At 35.3% G+C, this 17,911-nt stretch overlaps 1 protein-coding gene across 1 annotated transcript in view; it reads left to right on the top strand.

Moving 5' to 3' along the window:
- Positions 1-17,911, top strand: part of FMN2 (formin 2) — a 170,266-nt gene that overhangs the window by 93,413 nt on the left and 58,942 nt on the right. Inside the window, exons 10-15 of the mRNA XM_026082406.1 lie at positions 1,107-1,168; positions 12,448-12,539; positions 12,690-12,819; positions 13,757-13,903; positions 15,793-15,852; positions 16,044-16,164. Of these exons, the coding sequence (XP_025938191.1) occupies positions 1,107-1,168; positions 12,448-12,539; positions 12,690-12,819; positions 13,757-13,903; positions 15,793-15,852; positions 16,044-16,164 (612 nt within the window). The remainder of the gene's footprint in view (positions 1-1,106; positions 1,169-12,447; positions 12,540-12,689; positions 12,820-13,756; positions 13,904-15,792; positions 15,853-16,043; positions 16,165-17,911) is intronic.

Genomic DNA, 17,911 nt, shown 5'->3' with positions numbered 1-17,911 from the left:
TCAACAATGCAATTTCTAGATTAATCTTATCTATGGGTTATTCTAGCTAGCACATGTGTACACAAACGCATGCACACACACACACACACACGTATGTGCATGCTCACACCCCCCATCACAAAAAAGGATGACATTTAATGAAGAGTAAAATGGGGAAAACTGGTAAAGTGTGGTGAAAATATTTATAACTACCACATATTTCTTAATGCAGCATTCTAAATTTCTTTCAAGATTCAAAACCTGGATGACAAAAACTAGATTTATCCAGCTGTTAAAGGAAATTGTCAATGTGCTTGTAAAAAAATATATGAAAGGAAGACTGAAAACTAGACTACTATTTTTTTAAATAATTCTAGTTTTGTATTAAATGAGAATAATTCTTCATCAGTTTGCATAAACATTTCCTGTGTTTCATGAAATGTTCCTAATATTAGTGGGGAGGCAGGGTTGTGTTCCTACCAGTTACACCCCCTGTATTTTTTTTTTTTTCCCTCAAGGTTAGTTAGGTGGAAATCACTCTCTCTGTGCTGTAGAACCAGCTTTTGACACTGAAAAAATACAGTATGTGTGTGGTGCCAGAACTGGTTGGGAACAGGAAAGGCATATTTTGTATCTGTACTAAACCTGTCGGCTTAGTGCATAGAAGACTTGACCCTTGTCAGGTGTCTTGAAGTTAACTGGCTGACTTACGGATTAATCAGTTTAAGACTGAAGCCAGCCAGTGACAGGAATGAGCTTTGTTGTGTGTGTGCGTGTGTGTGGCTGTGGTGCAGATTTACAAATTTTTATAATGCTTTCACTCGGACCGTGAAAGTCTAAGGTAAAGCTTATCTCTGATCTCTGGCTTTGGCCATGCTCGTGGGATCGTGTGTGTGTGTTTGGGGGGAGGGAGGTGAATTCTTTAACACTTGACACCTGGCTCTACCAGGTTTCTAGTCACAGTCTTAGGAACGGCACTATTCAAGGCATTAATAAAGTTAAAACCCTTAAGCTGTATGACCAGTAGGTCATACAAACTGTTGCTGGGTATTGTGCTCAGTCTTTCTTTCACAGCTGCATTATCATCTTGACAACTAATTCTTTTTTTACTTTTGTCTTTTTCATAGCTGTTGTGAACTTGGACAACTCTGTGGTTGACCTAGAGACCCTTCAAGCCCTCTATGAGAATGTGAGTAATCAGAGGAAGTCTACATAATGTAGGAATACTGTAGCTCCACGTGAAGGTATTTCGGTTTGCATCAGTAACAGTGACAAAGCTGAAGAATGTGTCCTATTCTGAAGTGCCCAAAGCAATGAAAATAATGATAAGCAACTGAACTGTATTAGTTGCCATTGTGCACTTTATATACCATGTTTTATTTTACAAGACACAGAATCTATGTGAAAAGTGCATACATTGTGATATAAGTAACCTAATCAACTTCTAAATGACTTAACAGAGATTAGTTTTGCTCTCAGTCTCTCCTCTTTTTTGCCTTTCTTTCTGGGTGGGGCAGTCTTTGGTCAATATGTATCAGATCGTGCGCTCCAGGCCTTTGGCTTCCGTTGGTAGCCTCACTAATATAATAATGCTGCTCGATAAAAAGCATTAGTTTTAATAAGAGTAATCATTCCATTTGTGGAACTAAAGCTTTTAATTGCTACTATTTCAGGGCCTCATCCAAAATAATTTTAACTTTTTGAAAGGAAAAGGCTTATTCTAGCTTAATGTAATAAAAGATAGTATAGTAAGCTAGGGACTTCGTAAACCTCAGGTGCATCAGAGAGCGTCTGACTACTAGGTATCCATAATCAAGAACTCTAAGGTATATACTAAGGCATGTTCTCCACAAAGTCAGTCACTTACAAAACTCAAAGTGTAYGTCAGAAGCATGTTTCTGCCTCCAGCTGAGGCCAGTGAGCATCATTCCCCCTCAGAGCACAGTGCCTGAATACATGGAGCTAGGTATCTCCAAGGAAAGCAAAAAGGCTTTATATTTACCCTTCAAAGAGTCTGAAAATCTGAAACATAAAACTGTGAGGAACAGAATGGCATTGAAGGCTAGTGTATGTTGTCTTACTGGGTTTTTTATTTCCCTCATGTTGTCATTTTGATAATATATTCATCACTTTTACACCTTTCAGATCTTTGGTTTTTGGACTGTATCTTTTTATGGCCAACTCTGGAATGATTTATTGGTTTATGAAATTTCTCAGAAATAATCCACCTTGGGGTATGAAGAGGGATTGTAAGACTGAGTCCTCTTTACAGAAAATACCAAAAAGCTTGTGATTATCTAATAAGAACTACTCATTTCGTCCTCAACAAAACTCACTCGACACTGTTCAGGAAGATAATGGCCAACTAGCAGACTGATCCTAACTACCTCAAATCTTTATGTTTTAAACATTTCTCATCTTTATGCCATAGAACTTCTGTATGGGCCTGTGTGATTTTTATTTTGCATTATTTTTAACTTACTCCTTACATAGCACAGCTATATTCCATTCCACACATGTGGAATGTAAAATATTTAAGTCATTTTATATATTGCACATGCATGTGTGTGAGAGATTGTGTACTGAGAAGTTCAGAGTAGATACTGTCATTATGATCATTTTTATGATCATAAAAATTTCCTTTATGTCCTTTATGATCATCATACTCTTTCATATTGCGTTAGAACTTTTTTTTTTTTTTTTTTAGTTAAAAATGTAGTCCTCCTGTGTGGCTGAATGACGTTTGTGCTAATAGGAAACTTTTCAAATACTTTCTCCATCTTGTCTCTTATAGACTTCTGAATTCTAGTATAATGGATTACCTTGCAGTTCACTGAAATGAGTGCTATTGTTCCTTGTGTTCTTACTTTCACTAATTACAGAAAATGTCTAGGAAATATTGTCCTGATGAAGAAAATAATATATGTTAATCTCAGGCAAGGCTAGAAGTGTTTGAATGACTGCAATATATTACTTAGTTTGGAATGGAAGGCATATCAGCACAACTTTGCTACTATATTTGCTTGGTCACAAGAAAGCAAAAAAACCTTCTTCATTTTGGGAGAGCATCCTCAGGGTACCTGGATTTTAATCTTGGTCCCTCCATTTGGTAAAAGTGTGACTTGAAAGAAATCATTACTTTTTTTTTTTTTTCTTGTTTTTGCTTTCAATCTCTTCTCTTATTGCCTTTTCTTTTGGGTGGGGTGGTATTTGGTCAGTATGCATCAGACCTTGCACTCCAGGCCTTTGGCATCCCTTGGTAGCTTCACAATGCTGTTCAATAAAAAAWTGTAAGTAGCGGGTGGTACCAGAGAATTGGCATGTTGACTCCTTCCTTATTTCTCAACCTCATTCTGCATTGCTTAATGTGGATAGCTTTGCTGCCTCACTCCCCTACTTTCTAGCCATTAACTCAATTTTTAGTTCTTAGCATTTATTTATTGGGTCATGATTTTTTGCTAGATATTTAAATATTACTATACTAGTCCTCAGCCTTTCTATTTGATCTCTATGGAACATATGGGAGCATTTGTTTTACAGTCTTCTGTCAGAATGTAATCATTTTTCCTGATTGCATGTGTCTGTCATGGTTCTTTCCCTTCTTAAATGTGAATGAAATTTGGGCAGTCTCCAAATCTAAACACACCCTAATTTCAAAAGCCACAATCCTGAGGGCTCAATTCCTGTTTACTGAGGAATTAGTCTTGTTAAACCACATAGTTACTGTCTACATCTTAGTGACTTTTTATAAATGAAGAAACCCATACCCCACCAAAGACCCAAGCCCTCAATAGTTTATTAGATAATATTAACTGATATTACAGTTAGAGAGAGAGACTTGGATACTGCAGCACTATCTGCTACAGTCACATAGTTCTTGCATAAGATTATGTAGTTTTCTTCATAAAGTTGTTTAAATATCTGTTGGCAATCTGCTATGTATTGATATAGATAGGGATACTAGGTGATTCTTAATAGATAAAATTGCGCATGYGGAACAGTTATTTTAATGTGTTTTTCACAGAAAATATTTACAAGAATGGCTCTGTGGCCTCAGTTTTTCTTTACTTTTTTATTATAACAACACTTAATTAATTCACTTTTACTTTATATAGGAGGCTTGTCTGCTCTATGGGCACAGAACTCTAGTATGGATAAATCAGGTGTGGTAGAATCAACAATCACTTAATATTTTACCTTTCAGGATCTGTATTTCATTTTACTGGTTTAACATTGCAATAAGTTTTAGATTTTCATTTGTTCTAAATTCTATATGAACTTTGGGGATGGAGGCAACATTTATACTTGTCATACTATATGATATTCTAAAAATATTTTATCCTACACATTTTAAAAGTTTGATTTTGTTAATTTTGCTACAAGGTAAAAAAAGAAATTTGTTACATCCCTACAAATTCCTTAAGAGCTACACTTTCAGGTGGCAGCACTAAGGAGGAAAAAGGTAGACAAAATTCAGTAGAGTTATAAATTTGTGATATGTCATTAGGCTCTGTTGGTTGTGACAAGAAATATGTGCATTTGCAGGCAAGTTAATGTTTACCATGAAAACAGGGAGCCTCTTAATAGTTGGCATTATAGGTGAAATACCACTGTTTCAAACCAGGCCAGATTTAATGCCTGCTCCTGCTTGTGTAATCACTACATTGTAAAAATATGTGTATAAAATGGATTAAAAAAAATTGTATCAAAGGATTATTTTTGCTCTCTGCATTACTCTTAAAATCACTTTAGATCACAATTTGAAAGCTATATACTCTTTTAATTTGACTTCTGGCAAATTGTCTGCTCTATCAGTATCTTTAAAAGGTTTAAGTCAATGCTTTCAAAACCTCCAAATCCCGTCTGTAAGAGTAAAAGGCACCTACAAGTCCGAAGAGCATGTCTCCCTTATGCCACTAAGATTCAAACCTTCTCCACAGTTATTTCCTGTGATTTTAAATTTGGCAATTAAAATACTATGACTTTAATGTGTTTCCACAAAGGCTGTAGATTGCTCCTGAGTTCTTATACATGACCCAGCTTTTAAGGAATATAGTAGTTGCCATTAACCTAGGTATCTCTGTATATCCTCGTTGTTTCAGTTACTTTTGGAAATGTTCTTTAGAACTTCCAAGTCACTTTGATGCTTTTGAAATGTTACATTAACTTCCAAAATCACAGGCACGCATGCACACGCATGCCCACGCACACACAAAACACTAAATCATCTATGGTCAGAGTTAAGGCTATACTGTGGGTAAAAACAGGAAATGTATGATTTATGTTGTGAAATGAAAGAATTGCCATTACTCTTAACTTGGTCCTACCTATGTTCATAAGAATTATACTCTGGCAAAAGTGGGGAAAAAAGTTAACCTCATGCAAAGTATTTTTGAAGTACTTCTATTTGGGGTGTGTTGGTTGATTTTAAATATACTTACTATAAAAGTCAAGCATATTATACCATTTTGTTCCATTTATGATATTATATAATAGGTAAAATTCAAGAAAATAAATAGCACTGACTTTCAGAGAGGTGCTAAATGTAATTAGATTAATGAATTTTATGAGACGTATCTATTGGATGTGTTCCCTTTAGGTACAAATATTGGAAGGTAATAGAAAAGCTTTTATTTATTTATTTAATAATACCCATCTGCAAATTAGGGAATAGATAAACATTAACCAGACAAAAATAAGCTAACAGGAAACAATTTGAGAAATAATCTTCAGTAATATTTGTGCAGAAGGTCTGCTGTCATTCGCTTCTCTTCTGTCATAATTTAAAATACACCCAAATCAGAATTCTGGATAGCAGAGCCAAACTTACAGGTTGAAATGTAAGTTTGATTCTGAACATGCACCATATACTTGGTCCTCCTAGCATTGGTGAAGACAGTAAACCATAACTCTTGAGTTTTACTCAGGCTTCCCATGAGTGGCTCATACTTAGCCTTTGTACCTTTACTATTTGTTATTTCTTTACATGCACAATCTCAGAATAAGGAACAGTGAGTCTGCCTAACCTTTGCCCCTGGGATTTGGTAGAGAAACATTAAACTTGAACAGTGTATCATCCACGTATGTAATAGATTGTTGTGATAAGCACTCTAATACGTCACTATATGTGGAAGGCCAGAAGAGGAAATAGTCTCACGATTTATTCTTTCTAAAGAACTGGCAAATAACTGTGCAATTGTATGCTCTTTGCCAAAATGTTTTCTCTTTAACTGTTTTGAAACACTTCTAAGTGCTGTCCTTTCAGATTATCTGAAGAGAGTATACTTTTAGAAGTCATAGAGCTTGATTTAAAAACTTCTAGTAGGAAAGCTTATTTGCTTTTTTGTGCAAGTTAATTAAAATATATCTGCCTCATTTGCATACCTTTGCTACCATGGCTCCAGTGACATTACCATTACAACACTCCCTCTCTTGACACCCTTCAGATTTCTAAAATCTATAGTTCTCATCCAAGACTCCCATGAGGGAGTTTTCACTCATCTGAAAAGAAAAGCAAGACTGGTTATTTATTTATTTATTTATTTTAACTTTCCTTTGGGTAACAATATTCTAGATGAAGTTGAGAACTCTTTCATTTACACCTGTCTCCCAACATAAAACCAAAACCAAGTCTTTCTCCCTAACAGAATCTGCAAGTAAGCTTCAATGTTTAGTTGGGAACTTAGAAACACTGAAAAATACCTTTAAAACTAGTATTTTCTCCATTATATGGTAATGTAGATATTCGTGTTGTTTGTTAACTATGGATCTGTCAATTTCTAGAAAAATACCAGAGCAAGTAAATTAGCTACTTGCACTTATCCTCAATCAAGCAGATGAGATGAGTAACAGCCATTATGGCTTTGTCAAGAACAAATTGTGCCAAACCAATCTCATTTCATAATGTAACAGAGTTAGAGGCTTTGAAAGGAGTAACAAAAAAAAAAGAAAAAGAAAAAAGGCAGATGACGACATGTATCTTGACTTTAGAAAGGCCTTTGACACTGTTTCACAGAATGTTCTCATAAAAAAGCCCAGGGAAGATAAGCACAAATTGCTCTACCAAAGGCTGGGTGAAAATCTGCTTAGAAAAGAATGCATGGTCAATCACAGGGGTCTGCAGTTAAATGAAAGGATATAGTGACCGTGGCTTCTCAGCTTTCTGGTAGGAGTTTGGAACTATGCAATATTTTTATTAAAATATGTATTATATACATATGTAATATGTTAAAAATATTTTCGTACTTGACACCATTAAGTAGGACGGGATGAGTTCCTTGTTTTGAGTAGTACTCTTTGAGAAAGATGTGGACCGTTGGGAGAGAGGAGAGAGCGGAACACTGAGTTTGAGCAGAGGCCTAGAAAGCACGAGTTACTAAGGAGAAGTGAATGAAGTGGGCTTGTTCAGAGTAAAGCAGAGATGTTTGGATGAGGACATAGATTGCTTCAAAGAAAGCAGTTGGATAGGACAAGAAGTAAACTTCAGCATGGCAAATTTAGATAAGCTATGAGGAAAAAATTTCCAGTGGTGAGGATAGCGAAGAGCTGCAATAGACTGCTGGAGAGGTTGCGGATTCTGCCGCTGAAAGCTTAGAAGACAGGTTGGAGGAATATTTGTCAGAAGTGACAGAAGTTCTGATTTTGCTTGGGCAAGGGGACAGACTGGGTGATTGTAACAAATTTATGATGTTTGAGTTATCTCAGGAGTTAAAAATGTCTTGTCCTTATACTCCCTAATTTTTAATTGCAACATCTTGTAATCAGTGTAACTTTTTAAGAGAATCCACTGATTTAGCTTATCTTTAAAATTTATTTAAATGACTATAATAGCTAATAATGCTATTCTTTACATTTGATTTTAAACAGCTTCATCCTTAAATATATACATAATCAAAGAAAATATTGGGATTTTAATACAAAAAGTATTCATATATATGTTTTTGGATGTTTCCATGAAAATCATGATTTAAGTAATTTAAATAACTTGGTAATTAAGTATTTACTTTAATATGAATTTAGTAAAAGTAATCAAAAGTAAATAATTTAAGTAGCTGAAGTGATAAAAAGTAATTTAATTAAATTCATAAAACAAAAGCCATTTTTAATACACAGTCAAGTGTTAGTTTCTTCATTAAGCATGCTTTTCTTCAATTTGATGTTTACAGTGATTTGGCATGTCTAATACCTTGTTTTTGCCATGATTAACAGAACAGTATTGTTAACATAGTTAAGGGAGCCTGGCTTTCTTCTAAGTGTATCTTACAAGCAGAGTTGAGTCCAAACTCACTCGCTGCACTCAGAGTCATTGTGATCACCTTTCTCATGCTCTTAGTTTTGGAGACAGTTCAGGTCTGTCTGTAAGCTGAGTGGTTCAGAATTAACTCTGACCATTACAGTCATTCCTACAGAACTGTGTGAGACCTTTGGAAACTGTACTGAAACTATAACTGTGTGTTAAATGGCAAAGAATTGTTTGTCGTCTTAACTCTTTCTCCAAAGTTTTTGGAGGCAAATTTCTCTCCATCAGAGCTTTATAACATCAGTCCAAAAGTTCAGAATGCCATGTTGTTGGAAGATCATCATTTCTGCTTAGTTTTTTATCATCATTACTCATTGTTAGAAGATAAACCTTTTGAGGCAATAACATTTTTTCCTGGTTATGCTGTAAAGCCATATACYGTGAATACAGATACAACATGATAATCAATGGGTGTTTCACCAGATGCTGTTTCACAGTGTATTTCCTTCCAGATATTCTATTAAATTTTTGACAGTTTTTGTTAAATAACAAAAGCAGATTCAAAGGGACTTAAATTTGTTGGGCTAAAGAACCACTTAGAAGATGCTAGACTTTCTCTTCTTGATGTGTTAAAGTTGAAGCAAGTAAGTGGTATGGTGCTTCTGGAAAATGAAAGTTTCTTAATACCTTGCATCTTGATAGCCTAGGAAAGACTGATAGATAAGCTTGATTTATTAATAGGAAAGATAAGGTAACAAATGATAAAGGGAAAGAGCAAAAAATGATTTATCCACAGTAGGTTCATTCACTAAGGCTTTCAAGGTGCTGTCGCTTTTTACTATGATATATCAATCCATCGTGTAGCTTCAGTAAAATAGTGTTCCTTCTCCAATTCTGTCCTTCTCTCCTATTTCTTTCAAAGGTAAGACAGAAAAGTTGTTTCTCCCCTACATGTACACATCTGTTTCTAAAATAGAAGATTTAAGATGAGAAATTACTTCAAAACTTGCAATTTCCCTGCTGACTTTTGTCAGAAACCTTTCAAATAAGTTTTCTAGTACTTAAGGAGTCTAGCACCAAATATTGAAGTGTTTTCAGACAAAATTATAAATTCTACAGTTCAGAGAAAACAGTTGCCTCCTACAATTAGTTTCCGTACACTGGAAAATCATCTGAATATGACAAAAAGAGGGCATGTCAGGATTACAGGGTTGACTTACAGGGTTGCGTTGGTGAACAGCTGTGCTCTCAGCAGTAACAGTGAAGACCAAATACAGCTAGAAGCAATGCAGGTCAGTGCCAATGTCTTCAGCTTTTGCAGCTCTTGCACTATCTACAGATTATTGGAAGGCGAGGTAGTAAGCCTGTTGGCTGCAAAGAAAAACCTGAGAATGTGCCCCATGTCTAGCTAGCACAATACGGCACCCTCAACCTTGAGTGTGGGTGCCATCGGGCATGGCTCACAAGGCCTCACAGGTTTAGAGTCTCTTGCTGACTCCACATACTGCCCTCTGCTGGAATGTGGCATCAATTTGAGTGGCGCCCATTTAGCCAAACAATTGGGTGTTCATAAGCTACCAAAATACAAACATTGGTTGTGCAAAAGTTATGCAGTTACTGCCTTTGGGAAAGTAGGACCTATGTTGCTGCCCCTGAACTTGTAAATAAGATTGATAGAATCCTTTGACAAGTAGGAAAAATATGGCTATGGTGCAAGAGAAGTATGTTGATATATATTGGGGCTCATATTACCAAATCTAGAACTGATACTGATTTCTTTCATTCTGAAAAACAGACGTCTTGCCTAGTCCTCCCCCCATATCCGGATGTGTCTTCTAAAATTAAAAATTGAGGTCTGAACCCAATTTGCTGATCTTAGTATCGTGAAAAGTTCTTTGTTCTCAAGATGGAGTTATACCAACAAAATTTACTTCTGTAATTATACTCCTGTCCTCTATGCCTCCCTTGACTGGAACTTTATATAGAACAGTACTCTTGGAAGATACTTCCCCGAGCCTGTTTTCTCACACTGAAATGTTAGTAGGGGAGTGAATTCAGCAAACCGGGCGTTATGAATGGACCACTATTAGCATACTAAAATTAAAAACTGGTGAATCAGCTTCAGCTAGCTCTTGTTATCTGAGAGAGGCCTGATACAGTATGTACAGATATAGGGAGGCTGAGGATCAAGCAGGTTGAGGGAGATGATCCTTCCCCTCTACTCAGCACTGGTGAGACCAGATCTACAGTGCTGTGTCCAGTTCTGGGCTCCTCAGTACAAGAAGGACATGGACCTGCTGGAGCAAGTCCAGAAAGGGCCATAAAGATGATTAAGGGACTGAAGCATCTCTCATATTAGGAGAGGCTGAGAGAGCTGAGATTGTTTAGCCCGGTGAAGAAAAGGCTCAGGAGGGATCTGATCAGCGTGTATAAATATCTGATGACAGGCAGTAAACAACACAGAGCCAGATGATGAGTCAGTGATGCCCAGTGTAATGGCAAGAGGCAATGGGCCTCTTGAAACTGAAATACAGGAAATTCCATCTGAACACAAAAAAATACTTTTTTACTGTAAGGGTGGTCAAATGCTAGAACAGGTTGCCCAGGGACATTTGTGGAGTCTCCATCACTGGAGATATTAAAAACCCAACTGGACATGGTGGTCCTGGGTGACCTGTTCCAGGTAWCCCTGCTTTGAGTTGGAGGGTTGGACTAGAAGATTCCAGCCTCAGCCATTCTGTGATTCTGATACAGATGCTACTGACATATCTTACTGTCAAGAGCAAGGTTTACTGCTGAAAAATAATGAATGTAATTGTTTACAATATTCTCTATCTAGAGTATAATATAGTTAGAGTATTTCATAGGCAAGATCAGACTATTTTAGAGGCAGAGACCCTTGAAGTACACCCACAACAACACTGACTAAATATGATGAGTAGTATTCATGACAGATGGCCTTGCAGTCATTTCCAGACTTCTTGAAGTGATCAGAGAAAATCTGAAGCAGTTTTGCTCTAAGTGAATTTTCAATCTCTTCACCTTTCTGGCCACACCAGCATTTTCTCCCTTTTCACATTACAACACATTCTCAGCAACCTCAAAAGGACTGTCCAAACCTGACTTTGCAGTTTCAGGTTGCTGATGGAGCCAGGGCAGTATGATTTTAGACAGTTCCATACCTCTTCTGCTAAACTTGTAAAAGCATGGAAGAAAGAATGCAGATGCAGCCTATCTTTTGCTTTGGCATTGTGTAAGTTGTTAGAATATCATTTTCCACTGTTGTCTTCCAGTTCTGTGGGGGAACAAGTTCAAAAATGTGTAGTGTTTTCTAAAAGGAATAAATGTAGATATATTTACTTTTTTCTTACATTCTTGCACAGATTCATGTTTTGAATGTATTTTGAAAACTACCATGGATTTGAAAAGAACAGTGAGAAGGAGAAATCTTTATTCCATTTTCATTCCTTTCCATGCCATTCCATTTTCCAGTACTGTAGTTGGAAAAATTAATTCCATTGTAGCATGGAGCACAGAAAGAAGTGAGGTTCTGTTTCTCCTGATTTGGAATATTGAAGAAAAGACCACACAATGTACCACAGGGTTCTCCAAAAAACTAAGCAATTTACATATGGTTGTTTTGGCTTATTAAGATAAAAGTGAAAATCATTTTACTCCAGAGAAGAAGTATGCAGTAGTTCTTCGTGTATTATGGTGTGTGTGGTAGTTCCATTAAAAATCAACTTACTTTTTCCAAATACCAAATAAAATTTAAATTGCAGTAAACAGTACCAATCCATTTTGATTTAGTTTAAAAAAAAAAAAAAAAAGCACACAACTTAAATATATATTTAAAGATCAGATTGCATTTGAATGCAACCCAACAGATTTGGAAAGAGAAATACAACTCGAGAAGGCAGTTCTTTGATCCTGGACTATAAACAACCAAGGAAAAGGGAGTGGGGATGAAGATTATTGTCTTGGTGCATGGTTCAATAAATAAATCTTTTGCAGATTACTAATAGTCAATAATATTATTTGGAACATGTTCTGTTTCCCATCAGATGTATTTATTCTTAAAATCACTCCATGAACTAAGCACCATAAGCAGATGCTTGAAGGAAAAGAAAAATCTGTAAATTTCATTTGTTACAAAGGCATCTTTATCTGTGATGTTTGGCTAGGTTTTGAATTAACACTTTTTAATTACTTTGTTTCCTTTATTCCAGAGAGCACAATCAGATGAATTAGAAAAAATAGAAAAGCATAGCAAGGCATCCAAGGAAAAGGAAAATGCTAAGTCTTTGGATAAGCCTGAACAGTAAGAACATATTTATGAAAGAACACTTTTGCTCCCTTCAGAAAACTTTCCATACTCCAGTAAACTAACTAGAGATGTTATAAGGGGGGGGGGGGAAGTACTGTACCTACTGACAGTGAACTAAATCATTTTCTTTAAATACTTCTGCAGGTTCCTCTATGAACTCTCGCTAATTCCCAACTTTTCAGAACGCGTATTTTGCATCCTGTTCCAATCAACATTTTCAGAAAGCATTTGTTCCATTCGTCGCAAACTTGAATTGTTACAGAAACTGTGTGAGGTAGGTTGTGCTCTGTATAAAGGTAGAATTAAATTTCTGATATTTAATCTTGTTAAGTTGTACTCATATTTCAAAAGTTTTTCTTTATTTACTTTAAGTACTCATTAAATCTGAAGGATAGCAGTCCTGCAGAATGGAACGTTTTATGATTGTACTTCAACGTCAAAGCAAATTTTAAGATTGGCTTTTGGTACTGAACTATAACATCGTGTTTTTGTAGTCAATGTATATCAGTCTCTGGAAAAACTGTCTTTTTGTCAAAGTAAAATCTGCCTTGTTCATAGTGACCATGTGACTTCTTTCCAGATTAATGCTATTTTACTTTGCTTTATCTTTGCTTGGATTTTGGAAGCATCCAATTCTGTAATCTCCAATAACTAAAATGAGTTAGAGACAGCAATGCTGTAGTTCGGTTGGTCCCATGAAAAATATATGTGGCTTTTAAAGGCAGATTTCATAAGTGTTTTCACAACTGAGAGCTATTTTAAGTATATTGTTTAATTGTTTTACCATTTAATGCTTACTGATTAAATGTTTTAATTGGTCCATGTTGGTTTCTGTGGAATGTATCGCAGAATCTGTTCCAAAATTAAATATATCATTCATAATATCAACATCAGTTAGGGAAAAACTATTTTCTTTTTCTTCACCTATCCTAATACCATGTAATTTTGCATGATTTGAAATTCACACTTTCCTATTATTTTCCCTAAATATATGTTTTGGGGATAATGTCTTCCATTCATGACAAATCACATACAGTTATTACTGTATCTCTATGTGTTACATTAGAAATTTAATATTTTCCTATGTTTTAACTTCAATATAAAAATTATTTCTAAACACAGTATCACCCTCGACAAACGTTGTCAGTAATGTTGTCGACAGTAAATATTATTGAGAACTTGAACAAAGTGCTTCTCTTCCTGTTTTGTAGACACTGAAAAATGGGTCAGGAGTTATGCAGGTCCTGGGTTTGGTTCTTGCCTTTGGAAATTATATGAATGGTGGAAACAGGACGCGAGGACAGGCGGATGGGTTTGGACTAGATATCTTGCCAAAACTGAAAGATGTCAAGAGCAGTGTAAGTTGATTTTAGAGTTGCTGTAAAGCTTGGAGTGTTGAATTCTTTCAGAAAATTACTTTGTCTCCATTTTTGCATAAACGGTGTAAAACTTATTATAATTATTATAGAAGTATAATAAAGGGAAAATTTTATTACTGTATATAACTGATCACACTTCTGGAGTTGGATGTATTTGTATAGAAATATGAAAATGAACTGTCTCTTTTCATTGCTGTAAAAACAAAAATGTCTTAAATTATGTCTTACTTCCTAATCTGAGACGTATTTGACATTTGGTATACTGCATAGTTCTAACTTTTCCTTTTTTCAGAGGCAATGCTATGATCCTTATATTTAAAGGGTTTATTTCAGAAGGGGAAACAGTTGTAAAAGAAAAGTTAACAGCATGATTCAATACTGATTTAAAATATCTGAGAGAGGGAAAAATAGTCACTCCCAAAAATGATTGAATAGTGTTTGGATAAGACAAAATTCATCATTTATATATATATCATGATTACAGCGTATGCATTTTCACATCAGGCCATGGAACTGTCTGGGTAAAGAATAATCACAGAAAGTAGTTGTTGACTGAAGATTTCTCTGGTATAGTCATCTGGGTGAAGAGGATGATAAGTAGTCTTTTCTTGCACAGTGCTAAACTGAAATGTGTGTTACTGGCACTTTTTTGGCTTTGGTTATTCAGACTGGGGTTGTGTTCAAATCCCTGCTTTTGTTTACAGGAAAACAATAATATTTGTGTTTCTATGGCTATGATGAAAAGACTCATCTGAATGTGGACAGTGGTATGAGAAAGGTTATAGCAATAACCTTAAGAGTTTGAACTGGCCCCTACATCCATGTAGTGAGTCATTGTCAAGATCCCTTGTTCTGAAAGTGGCAGAAAAGGAAAAGTCTGCTTCCCTGCTTGCTCACTCACTAAATACACATGCTCGAGCTGCTGGGTTAGGTAATGTGAGGAGACTGTTGTTTACCCTGAGATGAGAGACCTTGTCAGCTGTTTGCCTTTAAAGGGGTGGAGGAACTTCATGCCGGCATGCTTATTTCTTTGGTAAGCCAAGGGAGTGATGTTGTGAATGAAGACATAGTATGATGTGTTTACTGCAGCTTGCTTCAGCTGAACCTCATGGTTGGCTCTAGATAGATCACCAGTTTTAGAACTTGGCTCAGGAGAACATTTACGCACACTAAATTTGGCTTAGTGACTCAGGTCTTTAAGATATAATTTGCTGAAAATATGATGCTCATTAACCTTATAATTCCAAAATTCTTCTTAAGTTTGTTTGCCACTGATCAGTCAGAAAAGTTCATATAAAATACTTTTCTATTGGAAAACATACTTCTATCTAAAATCCTCTTCAAATCAAATATTTTCTGCTGAAGTCTCATTACAGAAGTAAAAAAGGAGAAAGAAATTTCCAACAGTGATGAAATAAGGCGCGTTAATTTTTTTTTATTTAGAAAAATAACTTTCTTTGTTTAAGTTTATTTTACCTTCATAACAGAATGAATGAAAAAAAGATTTGAAATTTGCCAAACAAGTTGCATAGACCAACCCCCAAATGACTTCTCTTTTCTTGTGTTTCCTGGGGAAATTTTGAAATATAAAGGTTCAGTTCAGAATCAGGTAAATTTCAAAAATCAGAAGTGACTTGCACATTTATAATAACATACCTTTCTCTTACTGTGTTTGATGATTAAATGATATTTTAGATTTTTTACTGAAGACACCAACTCGGGAAAAGTATTTTTAGTATTTGACTCTAAATATTGTATGTGTCAAAGATTATACTTAATTTATCCTTTCTGAATTTGATTTTCTTCTTACAGAAAGACATGTCTAGTTGGTTTCAATAACATAACAAACTTTATTTTTTTCTATACAGGACAACAGCAGAAGTCTTCTGTCTTACATTGTCTCATACTATTTGCGTAATTTTGATGAGGTGAGTGAGAATTTTGTTCTTTTAAAATCAAGGCCAAAAAGATCAATGTATTAAATTTTTTCCTCTGCTGGTCAAGATGAGGAAATGTGCACAAATGCTGTGCACAAATGCTCTTTGTGTTTTTAATTATTTATGTTAGTATATAAAAATGTAATGAGCACTATTTAAATGTTTGTTTATGTTTTTGTCAGGATGCTGGAAAAGAGCAATGCATCTTTCCTCTTCCAGAGCCACAAGATCTCTTCCAGGCTTCTCAAATGAAGTTTGAAGATTTTCAAAAGGATCTTCGCAAAATGAAGAAAGATTTGCGAGGTACTGAATCTAGCTTACATACTAACAATATGTTACCAACATACCTCCATTTTCATTTTGAGAAATCAGATGATGGTATAAAAATAGTTGTCTATATTTTGACTCCTCTATTAGTATTTTGTTTCCTTGATTTGATTATTCATGATCATTTTAGCAAGACTTCTCTATTTTCTGTAGATAAACTGAGGAAGCATTGTTAAAATAAACAACCTCCCCCGAGTTAGACAAGACCTTTCATATCAAAATCAAAACAAAAAAGCTTTTTTTTTTTTTTTTCCAAACTGAATCCAACAAGTCTTTCACCATAAGAAGAATGGTGAAGTCTTGGATAATTTCATGACAAAAAAGGTGGATGGATAATTAGGTCCAAATACTATTTAAAGGATAAGAAAAAATAATGTATATGGCATATGGTTAAAGACAGTTGAAATAACCCAACTTTGCTAAAATATAATATGCAAAGGAAGTAATATTTCTCATGCTCATGAAATGGTATTTCTTTAAATAAACTCAGCATTTTAAAATAAGATAAATTTCTTAGACTTCATTAAAGAACATGTATCACATATAACATTGGGAACTAAGCACTAAGTTTAACTTAAGTAAAGGTACAGTTTGTGTAAAAGCTGAAAAACTTCCTCACTACCTTTKCTAATATTTACTATTGCAGCTCTCTGCCAAACTGGCCAGGTATGTAGCATTATACTAAATCTTGCAGAGAAGGATTCAAATCAAACAATGAAACGATCTTYATGTTTCTGTTGTCTTGCTGACTTTGGAAGCGAAACCTCTAGAGACCAAGGAACGGTTTGGTAAATCATTAGTCYCTGAGCAACCTAGAAAGAAGGCTCTCTAAACAAAACATAATATGGTAACTGAGGAGCAAACAGAAGCAGCATCTATTTGCTGCCCTGAACAATTTAGGGAGAAAAAATCCCACAGTTCATCCATGAAGATTTATTTTCTGCTGTAGTTCTTGCAGCTTTTGAATTATCGGAGGGCTGATCTCTAAGCTGGAAAACAGAAGAGAAAGATGCTTAGGTTTGATTGAGAAAAKTACTTTAATTCAGGCACATTTTTAAGAACTTCCATGGAGGGAGATATTATCCCCCATAAGTTCACCAAAAATGTCTTTCTGTGGACAAAAGCTGAAATATTTTTAGATTAAGGTTGAAATTTGCACACAGGTGTGAATCTTTTATGGAATAAATCTAGACTTTGTAGTGATCAAAGCAGGGGTTCTGCAAAAATAGAAATTATATGCTTTGCTCAGCCATGAGACTGCAATCGAATTCTTTCTGTGCTTCCAGTTCCAGCCCTTAGGCCAAAACATCAGTGGTTATTGCTCTGTTCTCTAGTTAGCAAAAGTGGACAATAACTGGCGGTCATGACTTTTTCCTCATTCCCTTTAGTCTTAACCTGTCTGGGGATGGCACTGGCCCCCTTTGGTATCCAGTCCTCGATATGAACTGATTCTTTCAATAGCAGTCTGCAGTCCTACTGCTTTATCATCAGCCTTGGATGATGTGAAATGCTTTATGTTGACACTTCATTCCAAAGGAAAATTCAAAGTAGTTTCTGTTAAAAATAACTTATGGTTGCAAAACTCTGGCTATTCCAATAGCCCAATTGTCTTAGCAGTGAAAACTTAATGCTTTCAGTGAGACAAATTAAGTAAATTTGGAATACAATTTTTAACTGTATAAATGAAATAACTTCAAAGGCAGTTTACCTCTTAGTTTAAGAA

This window comes from Apteryx rowi, unplaced genomic scaffold (genome assembly GCF_003343035.1).
Source record: "Apteryx rowi isolate R43461 unplaced genomic scaffold, aptRow1 scaffold_576, whole genome shotgun sequence".
Lineage (NCBI taxonomy): Eukaryota > Metazoa > Chordata > Aves > Apterygiformes > Apterygidae > Apteryx > Apteryx rowi.
Note: the sequence above shows the minus strand (reverse complement) of the source record. Positions and strands in the feature narration are given on the sequence as shown.